This window comes from Mus musculus, chromosome 17 (assembly GCF_000001635.26).
Source record: "Mus musculus strain C57BL/6J chromosome 17, GRCm38.p6 C57BL/6J".
Classification (NCBI taxonomy): Eukaryota; Metazoa; Chordata; class Mammalia; order Rodentia; family Muridae; genus Mus; species Mus musculus.
Genome location: NC_000083.6, coordinates 64,136,585 through 64,147,023, shown reverse-complemented (window position 1 = coordinate 64,147,023; position 10,439 = coordinate 64,136,585). Strand labels below are relative to the sequence as shown.

The 10,439-nt window shown below is 45.6% G+C and overlaps 1 protein-coding gene across 18 annotated transcripts in view; it reads right to left on the bottom strand.

Annotated features, from left to right (window-relative positions):
- Positions 1-504: 504 nt before the first annotated feature.
- Positions 505-10,439, bottom strand: part of Fer (fer (fms/fps related) protein kinase) — a 284,447-nt gene continuing 274,512 nt past the window's right edge. For 9 of the 18 annotated variants that reach the window (XM_030249496.1, XM_006523643.4, XM_006523640.4 and 6 more), the window contains 2 exons: positions 9,192-9,314; positions 505-8,149 (listed from right to left, as the gene is read on the bottom strand). In XM_030249496.1, coding sequence (XP_030105356.1) covers positions 8,007-8,149; positions 9,192-9,314 — 266 coding nt within the window. In that variant the 3' untranslated portion in view covers positions 505-8,006. The remainder of the gene's footprint in view (positions 8,150-9,191; positions 9,315-10,439) is intronic. The other 9 variants (XR_003952084.1, XR_003952086.1, XR_385280.4 and 6 more) reach the window with 4 other exon arrangements.

Genomic DNA, 10,439 nt, shown 5'->3' with positions numbered 1-10,439 from the left:
GAAATGGATGCACACTTGTGATCCACATCTTGAGGAGGGAAGATCTGAGAGTTCTACATCTTGTTCTGAAGGCAAACAAGGAGAAGATGGTCTTCCAGACAGCAAGGAGGAGGATCTCAAAGCCCACCCTAACAGTGACAGTCTTTCTCCAACACGGCCACACCTCCTAACAGGGCCAGGCATAGTCACACCGTACCCCCAATTCATTTAAGAAAACCCTGGCAAATTCCCAAAGCGCATAGAAATCTTGCACTTGAACTACATTTCAATTTTGATGTTAAACATAAAGAGACCCTTGGACTGAAGCACACACCATTATCATCAGGACTTACACACTTAATTACAGAGAAACCAAAAGCTAATAATTCCTATGTAGTGCTACAGTCTGAGGAGGCCAGTTACCATGGAAATCTCACTTCCATTTTCTTCTTTTCTGAGCATATTTATGTGGCAGAGGAAGGGAACTGTAAACACGACAGAAAGATCAAACAAGACACGGCACAGTTTGCTGTAAATATTTTACATTATTACAAGGACATAATAAAAAGAGGCCTGCAGACCAACGGATGGTAATTGGTCTCTGGTACAAGAAGGCTGTCCAAAAGTGGCCTTAATTTATAAAAATGATTAAATTGTGTTAAAAAATGTAGAAGGCAATTTTCAGAACGTTCTATAATGTTAGCCAAAATTCAAGGTGTATTTCTTCTGAACGTAAGGCTTAACAAATAAATACACTCTCAGGCACAATCAGCCAAAGCAGAGAACTAACCACTCCACCCATCTTCAGGGTTGTTTGCACAGCTGGATAGAGCACCACAGACCTTGTTCATGTTTTATACTTGATGTTTTCAGAAGCACCCGGTTTCCAGTGTTTCTTTTATCCACTTCACAAATACATTATTTTAAAATAATAACAACAACAAAACATTAAAGGTGCTTCAACGTGACATTGAAATGGCCATCCACTGGCACTGAATTAACTCCGAGAGCCACAGAGGTGCTTGGCTCAAGGTGCTGATTACAGATGGAACACCTCGCCTGCAGGTGGCTGGCCATCTCTCTCACCACTGAGCTTATCTAGTAACAAGCAGACAAACGACTCGGAAAGCGTTAGTTCTGCACCTGCTCTCTGGGGGCCTGTGCTAGGAACACGGGTGGGCTGACAGCCTGGGCACCAGGTGAGTATTTTGTTTTTGTGCTTAGTTGGCTTGGACTCCTGAGGAAGTTGGAGTAGTTCGTGGGTCTCCGAGAGCTCGCTTTTATTTTCTGCTACTTCCAGGGACCCTTAAACTCGGCGTGGTTGCGTGGTCGTGCTTTTGGAGAGCACAAGTGGACTCGCCAAAAGCACCCAGACCAAACACAGAAGCTTACACACAAACTAAAGTGCAAAGAGGACAGAATGTGTACCACCGTCCATCCTCGGTCCCCAGCTGCTCAATCGTTTACACACTGAAACACAGGCTAAACATAAAGTCTACAGGCATTTAAACATGGGCTCTTCAGGTGTTTGACTACAGAAGCTGATTCCACAGGCAGTCTTGGTGGTTGATGAAGGAGGATGCTAACGGAACCATCCCACAAGAACTGTGTCCACATGGAGAACTCTTAACAGGTCACAGTTAACAACAGACGTGTTATCAGAGTGAAATTCCAGCAGACGGAAGGGCGTTTTTCTGTCTCTGGCCGCTTTGGTCATGGATTGGAAGCAAATGAGCTTCTGTTTATGTTTGATTTGGTCAGAGCCTCTGGATGGTCCTGTATAGCTGCAGTAACCTGCTGAAGGTGTGGGATAGTCTCACTGACACTGAGTCAACACGCCTCCACTGGGATGTGTTCAATGCTCCTCCAGGAGAGCAATTACAACTAACATGGGATGGGCCTCCTCAGCACCCCACATCCAATTTAAGTACAGCCATCCCCTGGGTGAGGCGTGAGCTTGCTTCCTGGCCCTGTGTGTGTACACACTAGTCTGGCATTTCTTATGAGTTGGTAGCAAGTTTTCCCCACCAAATTCTTTGTAAGAGAAAAATTCTTAAATAAGATGATTTTTGGCTTAAGAAAGAAAACACATAGAATGGTGAGCTAAAAAAGGATGGTTTCTTACACAGGGTATCCATCCACACAATTCTGTCTGATTCTCTCTTAGCCTCCTGACCCCACAAGGTTCCAAACACAGGCCACTTAGAGCCTTGGGGAAGACGGGCTCACGGTTTGCTCTGTAATGATTGTCAGGCAAGTCAGTGCTACAAGAAGAAAATAGGAGGCGGAGTTTGGGTGTGTGCTGGTGGCTACAGAAGGACACCTGGCTTCTTACTGTACCAGTCTTGGATCTGCTGGATAGCATTTATTACATACTTATTCTGATGCTATAGGAATTCCCCACAAACATGAAAGGGGGTAATGTCTGGTTCTCTAGGAAGGAGGCTACTTTGGGAACCACCAAGGAGAGCATGTTTTCACAGTGCTATGGGTATCTATTTAGGTAGGCTGGCTTGCTTTGAACTCAAGCCCTCACACTGCCCTCTTTCTTGAGGCTTTGGGGAATCATCTAACATGATGTAACTTGAATGATTTAGATATTGCTCTTAAGAAGGGAATAGAGGATACAAAGTGGATTCATGTAGACTGGTGTGTGGGAAGACTGGATGCTCAGGGCTTTATGGTAGACTATTCTGTCCCAACATTCCTTTAGAAGGATGTCATCTTACTAGCCCAAGAATAGGGACATTTTCAACCTGGACATGCCCATGGACAGTAATCTTTCTGACCTTAGATCTCTGAAAGCCTTGCTGATAGGTTACTCATATAGCACACTTTCCACCTGAGCATGCCCTCTCAGCTCACAGACTGCGTGCTCTGCCTTTTCAGGTCTGCATACTCCCTGTAAGGCAGGGAGCTCCCGAGACATCACTCTTGTGTTTATAAGCTGATGATGAAGGCCTTTCTGTTCTGGGAAAGCAACAAAGTAACAAGAAAACAACAACAAGAAAAGAGAATTGGGCCTCTGACTGTTCCTGTACCTGACATGGCAGATACGAGGGGAAACGTTCTGTGGCAGGTCTGATACTGCTGGGCAGCACCCCAGTCCTCTGGGATATACACCTTGCATCTTACTGTTTTAACAGATGTTTGAGTGCACAGTTCTGAAATTCAAGAGACTTCAATATTGTTTGAGGACTCTTACAAGTTTGCTAGTAAGGACGCCATTAGTTTTTCATTAATAAAGTGAAACTCAGAAACAGTCACAGCCATTTCCTTCTAGCACTGGTGACACACACTCAGGTAGGTTGTTACTCAGCTTACCTGTGCTTACGAAAGGAAATGGGGCTTGAGTCCCACCAGTTGCTGATCCCTGAGACAGCAGGGAATGTAAGAGCATCAGTCAACTCGAGCCCTTCAAACAGCGGCTGTGGAGGCTTGAGGTGTTGTCTTTGGTGCTGTGCAGCAGCAGGCTGCTCCCCAGCCTAAGTCTGGGTCCGCACTCACTGGGCTTTGCCCTGGGTCTCATTGGTGTTCTCAGTGCTGTCTTCCTGGGACCCCTTTGTGGGAATACCTGCCCCTTCACCCCGATGCACTGTGTTCTGCCTCAGAACGCTTTTTGGGCTAGTTTTCATGGCTACTTGTCCAACTTCCTGCCACTTTGATTCCCTTCTGAGTGCAGTATAGCAAGAGTCCTGCTCAGCAGGTCCCTCGGCAGGGCAGGAACCACTTAGTCCAATGCAGCACAAGATGATGTAAGCATGTTCTCATTTAGGAAACTTCAGCCCAGGTCAGGTTCTATTGCATAAAAGATTTCTAATGAGATAGGAAACACCGCCGCCTTCACCTAAGGAGTTTCGATAACTAGTAAAAACATAGAGGCTTTGGCTAGTCTCCTTCAAGACTGAGCACATGGGGCCTCTTGTTCACTGGGTGGAAGACAATGAGGGGAATGCCACCTCGCATGGTGTCATCCCTGAGTGGGGTGCCAAGTGGCTCCTGCTGCAGGGAGAGGCTCTGGCATTGCGGTGGGCTCTTTGGGACTGATGCTCTTTTCTGGTCTGGCCCCCTGGATTTCCTCAGGGCTCCTGGTGACACAGTCTGTCTAGTTTCTCCACGTGCTATGAGGAGCTGGTTCTTTCTTGTTTGGCCTTCCTGCAGGCCACCTGGGCAACTCACTGACAGACCCACTGTGCCCCAGTTCATTAGTCCTGGCCAGAGTAATGAATTATTTTGGAGCACGGTTATTTCTTACTATCCCAGACATTTGTCAAGTTAGCAAAGTATAATGCTATTCCTGACTTTCATCTTTGCGTTAGTGGAAGACAGAGAGATGGTTCCTGGGGTGAGGGGACATTTCTCACACTGACTTAGGGTGATGATAATATAGTTGATTAACCATCTGTATTAGAACATGACTTTCAAAAGGACATTTTATGGGAGCTTAAATCTGTCTCAGTAACTCCTAGCAGGGTGATCTTGCTGGCTTTTAAATCAGGGTCTTTTCTTATACAGAAATGACATTTTGGGTTCTCAAAAAAGTATGTATTCAGACTTGACATGAAACTAATAAGCCCAGAAAAATATAAAGTAAAAATCTAATAAAATATTCTAATGGTATAGTAAATCTGTTAATAAGAGGAAATACTTTATTTTCATAGTAAACTCTCATGCCACTTTAATGATCAATTTTCATATAAAACTTTTGATCCAATCTACTGAAGATGCTGACACATAAGCGAGCTGGGTCTCTGCAGCTCTTTCTTGGCTGCTCTGCTGTTTTGTATGAGGGCTCTGATCTCCAATAGGAAAGCCTGACTTCCCATGACAATCACATCTACTGACAAGTGGCAGGGAGAATGCCAACGGTGTGACACACAGAGCATGCTGAAAGGAAGGGGCTCAGGCAGATAGCCCTTAGGTGTCACTCTGCTTCAAGGACACATGCATGAAGGACGGTCACACACATTAAGATGATAGTCAGGCACGCTTGCAGAGCATGTGACGATCACACTGCACAGCAGACCTGACCTGCTGTACCTCCTGCTCCCTGCCCGAATGCTGGCGTGCAGCATGTTAGATTGCAACTGACAGGCTTGCTTGACAACAGTCGTAGCACAGTGCTGTGGTGACGTCAGAGGAGCTAGCTGACGGAAACTGGCTAACAGAGAAGGAAACTTGGTTGTTTTAGGAAATTAGCACACTCTCAGTCATAGGAATTCTGTTTTCTCTGTGAGACTCACACTGAATGACTGCAGGCTGTGTGGATGGATGTTTGTGAGAAGGTGGCCAGCTATGACTCAGGAACCAACTCTACTGTCCCTGGTAAGCCTTGGAAAAAGGAGAAAGAATCACATGGGATTTTCCCCCTGTGGTCCTGGTAGCAGAATGATGGGCTGAAAAAGGCCAAGTAATTCTTTATCGTCTTCCTAAGAAAACGGCATTAAGGAGAAAGCTTAGATCACACGAAGTCCGCACCAAATGTGGCCATGACAGAAAAGTTTTCTGTCTTTGACAAGCAATGACCTCCCATTTCTCAGGAAGGTTTCCTGGTGACTCAAGGTAGATACAGCAGAGGGAAGTCAGGCTGCTCATGTTCGCCAGCCTTCTCCTTCATGCCCAGCTTGCTGACCTAAAGGGATGCCGATGAGCGCAGTCATGAACAGGCCCACAAAGCTCTCAGACAGAGAAATAAGGAACCGTGACCAGGTTCAAGTGTATCCACACCAGTGTTACCGGGAAACCACTGTGGACAATTATTATTTTTTTAAGCAAGGATGTCGTAGAGTTTTGTGCATTTCTGTGCATTTCTGCAGGCTCTTTTCCCTAAATCAACTTGCAAATCAGAACTGTATTTATATGTGCACTTTTTGGGTATGGATTAGCCTCCTAAAGTACATAATTCCAATAATTATCATCGACAGAAGGGATGAATAAATTATGCTTCAAGCATAACAAAATTAACAGTAAGAATGTTTTGCATAAGCTTTCCTTAATGCATGTGCCTCTGTTAAATTTAATATTCTAGATGACTGACATGATTCTGAAAGGCTCCCGATGAGTTAATCTTAAACTATACCTCTGCCTGCTCTGGGACAAAGAATAAAATAGAATTTAAATGTTGCAGATGTCATGATGTTTTGAAAAGCCTCTTTAATTTAAGCAAAGAGTTATGATGTGAATTGCAAATTCTAAGAGCCTGGATGAGCGAGTCTCAGTGCCATGTTCTCTGTACACCAGAATGCTGGGATTAAGCTTCATGTCTTGTTCACAGAGGCAGAGCCAAGCCAGCCTCCTGTCCCTTGCTGGGCTCGGACTGCTAAGTAGTGAGAGGCTGTTTTTCCCTCTTTTTCATGTACAGAGTGTATTACACACAGAGTCAGTTGCATCCTGGAAGGGAGCGTCTTATCTCCTTCTGAGGGCCGGCAGATGCCTGGAGAGCAGGGCCCTTAATGTGAATGGCTGAGTTTGCACTCGGGTTGCCATGGTGTGTGCCATCGGAAGGCAGCTCTGCTGATTTAGCGTATCTGACCCATGGGAGAGCTGTGCGGAGGAGGAAGCTGGTTTGTGTGCTGCCGTGAATGGTGCGGACAGGCTCACTATGCCTTCACTGCAGTCTGCGTGTACGAATCACTAAATGTGTTTAAGATTACAAAATTAGTAAGGGGACCGAAATGATGGATACGAGTCCTTCTCTTCAGCTGCCTCCTGCAAAGTCTGACCTATGCTCTATACGGCCAGGCAGGCAGGAGGCCATCTCCCGGACACTGATCCTGAGACAACTGTGCACAGGGGAAAGTCCTTGACACAGCTGAGATTGAGCTCAGTCACAGCCTGGTTTTACCTGATGTACATTAGATCCACGGGCGACACTTTAATGCTGTGCTGTATACCTGTGCATTATCAGTAAGATTTCCAGGGAGTGGCTTTAGTGGAAAAGAGGAGATAGAGGTGTGGGTGTCCCTAGAGATTTTCATCATCAATGCTGACTTGACATCTGGCCTGTCCATTTCATTCACAGCAGCCCTGCACTTCAGTAGATATATGTGGATGTGTTTGTAACCATGCATCATGGATTCTGAAGACCCAGAAACTGGTACAAGTAGAGGGACTTTCATTCTGGGATTGTCTCCTAGGATGAAGACACACAATCAGAACCATGCTGCTCTTCCTGTGGACGCTAGTATCTAAGAACGTTTCCACTGGGCTCTATGAACTCCTGAACATTTCTTAGACCTTGTTAGGGAATTGAGACCCAGATATAGGGTATTCTGAAGGCGTACGTCTGGGAGGAAGGCAGGCACTCTTGCTTTCTTCTCCCTGGTGAACACTGGCTAGCTGCCCACACATGCTTCCTGTCATCCTTGTCCTCTGCAGTGTCCTGCAGAAGCTGCTGCCTCTGTGCCCTGAACTCTCTGGAAATTTTCTGTGCACCATTTTCTGTAGCCTGGACTGGGGAAGTAAAAGACAAAATGACACGGCAGTGTGATGTTCTCACCGGGCTTGTTCTGACAGAAAAGAAAGAGAAACCCTAGGAAGTCCAAATGATTCCCAATATATGATTATATTTATAGATATAATCTCGCCTTGGCAGAGTGGAGAGCAACTGTGGTGGGCACGTGTCCTGCAAGCATGCGCTACCAAGGCTGTTTATAGCACCAACCGAGGAGGGCCTGTGGCAGAAGACAGCAGCCCACAGGCTGTGCCTAGAGTAGAAAACCTTGGAGATCACCAATGGACCTAGGTATTAAAGGCAGGCCTTTTTCTTTGGCCTTTACCATTAGTCCTGTGCTTTTCTCTTTACAGCGGTATCAAATGGCAGGGTTGCTGTGGTTAGCTAATACGGCTCTGGGTAGGACTATTTATTTCTTGAATAGATTTGCCTTTAACATAGTTTAAAGTGGAACATACTTTAAAAACCCAGTTAATAAAAAAACATAACCTTCAAAGATGGTTGCAGTAAGGTGGTATAAAGTGGGGGTGACTGAGGACAGAGTCCTACAGGTGGCATCCAGCCCTGGCTGGCACTATGTGATCATCTTCTTGATGACAGTGAGCTCTTTGTGAAGGTCGTTGAACTTAGGGCGGTTTTCAGGCTTGTAATCCCAACACTTCATCATGATTGTAAAAACCTCCTCTGGACAGTTCTGTGGGGCTGACATCCGGTATCCTGAAGATGCAAGAGAAGAGTTGAGAGCTCAGAAAGGGGGTAAGGGCATCATGCTGTGTGAATGTTTGTCCCTTATGCAGTGAGTGGGGTAGAGAGCAAAGACCTGCGCCAGTGTCGTAAACGCGCTGGCGAGCTCGCACATGTGGGTGGCGCAGAGCACACAGCTACAGAGCCACGTACCTGTCAGCAAGTCAGAAGTAGGCCTAGCATATATAAAAGCCTATTTTAGTTGTTCTAAGAAGTAGCTTCCATAATGATCAAACAGACAGGGCAGGCGTGGCTGGGGTTTATACACACATTCAACAGTGAGCTGAGAACAGGCTGGTGTCTAGCAGCATTGGGGCTTGTGCTAGGAGGTGTGGGTTCAGGGAAGGAAGGCGGGCCACCCCCACACTCAGGCAGTCATCTGAACAACATCCCTCTTGTTGGAAGCTGTGTCCCACACAAGCATGTGTGGGTGCTACTGCCATCTTGTCACCCCGCCTCTGTCTGGAGCACCCTGGTGTTTCTTTACATCACAGCTTCTTGGAATTCCTTCTGGAAACTAGAAGCATTTTCACTTGGAGAATTAAGGGACTTATCTGATGTGGAATTTAACACCTCTCTAAGGCAGTCTACCTTCTTTCTCTCTCCCCGTGCTGAGAGCACCTGGCCTTTACTTACTGTGATACAGCGGCACGACTGCTATGTACACAGTTCACACTCAAGAACTGTGCAATTACGTTAGGAAACAAATTACAAAACCAAACACCCAAAAAACAAACAGAACCAAGAATGCTTCAAATACATTTACAGTTGTGTTGCCATGTTCACAGCTATGCTTAGCTGGAAGCTACCTAAGGGCCACAGGTCAGACAGGCTTGCAAATGTTTGCTTCTGTTCTGTAGGAGCCGTAGCATCCATAGTATTCCAAAACAGACTTCTCTAACATCTTTCCTCCTTACTGTGTCTTAAACAGCACTGTGATTCTTCTCCCAAAGCCAGTGTGCGGGCACCACTGGCCTGGTGGACTCCGACGTGAAGCACTAAGGCCTTGGCTCACCTCTCTCCACTTGCTCTCGCGCTTGCTGGTTTGTCATTCCAGGGTACGGGCAGACTCCTAGGCTGAAGGTCTCCCAGAGGAGGATGCCGAAGCTCCACACGTCACTTTCAGAACTGTATCTCCCTGAAAGGGAGGAGATAATGATAACCCGGTGAGTGAATGGGATGAGAAGACAGTGGCTCTGGCTACGCGTGTCAGCTCGTCAGCCTCCACACAGCACAGTCAGGCTTCCATAGGACACCACAGCAACATCCCGTTCTCGGTTCTCAGTACTCGCCTTAATGCCAGGGCTAGTAATGGTAACAATCAAGTGAAGTCTTCAGGAGGCTAGTTCAACTAAATGAGCTACAAAATGTCTTCCCTTCCCCAAGAACAAGAATTCAGCCAGCATGCAGGCTTATGTCCCCTGTGATATGTGGATGAGGATGGTGTGTGTGTACAGACACACATATGTGTATATATACACATTTATACACACATATATGTATATACACATATATGTATATATACATATACATATATACACAAAAACACACACACTTGCACATATCAATGCCTAGGAGATTAAATAAGTCAGATTCCTACAGTTTGGTCTTCTGTCTGTGTCATTTTCTTTCCAGTAAAATAACAAACTTAAAGCATTAAGGAAAGTTTCTTAACTTCAATGTTTTACTCATCACTGTTTGTAGATAGTTTTACATGCTTAAAGGTCTCATTTTCTCTACCGATAGTTTCATTTGCAGAAAATACATTTCTCCATGTGGTCTGAATAGACTGGAAATTAACATAGCTGGCTGATAAAAACAAGTTCTTCAAATTACATGGTGTCTTGTTTTGTCAAAATATCTTGGTGCACCTGTTTTATTGAGCTACATAAGCTGAACTCTTAGGAATGTTTTTGGTCGCTTTCAGCAGAAGCACAGAGATAAAATCCTACCCAGGAAGCCTTGTGGGGATGGATAGGAAATCAGGGAGAAGCAGCAGAAACGTCCCTCCCAGTCTAACACATGGCACATACACACTGTCACAACTAAACCCCACCTGCAGTAATGTTGATGGCATTTTGTTTTTGAAGTGAAACACACACACACACACACACACACACACACACAGGTCTATGTGTATATGATATAGATTGGCCTTTATCTCCAGACCCTCCTACCTCTGCCTCTCCAGTGCTGGGTTACAGGCATATGTCACCACACATAGCATGAAGGTCTCTTGAACCATAGCATTTCCTATCCATCT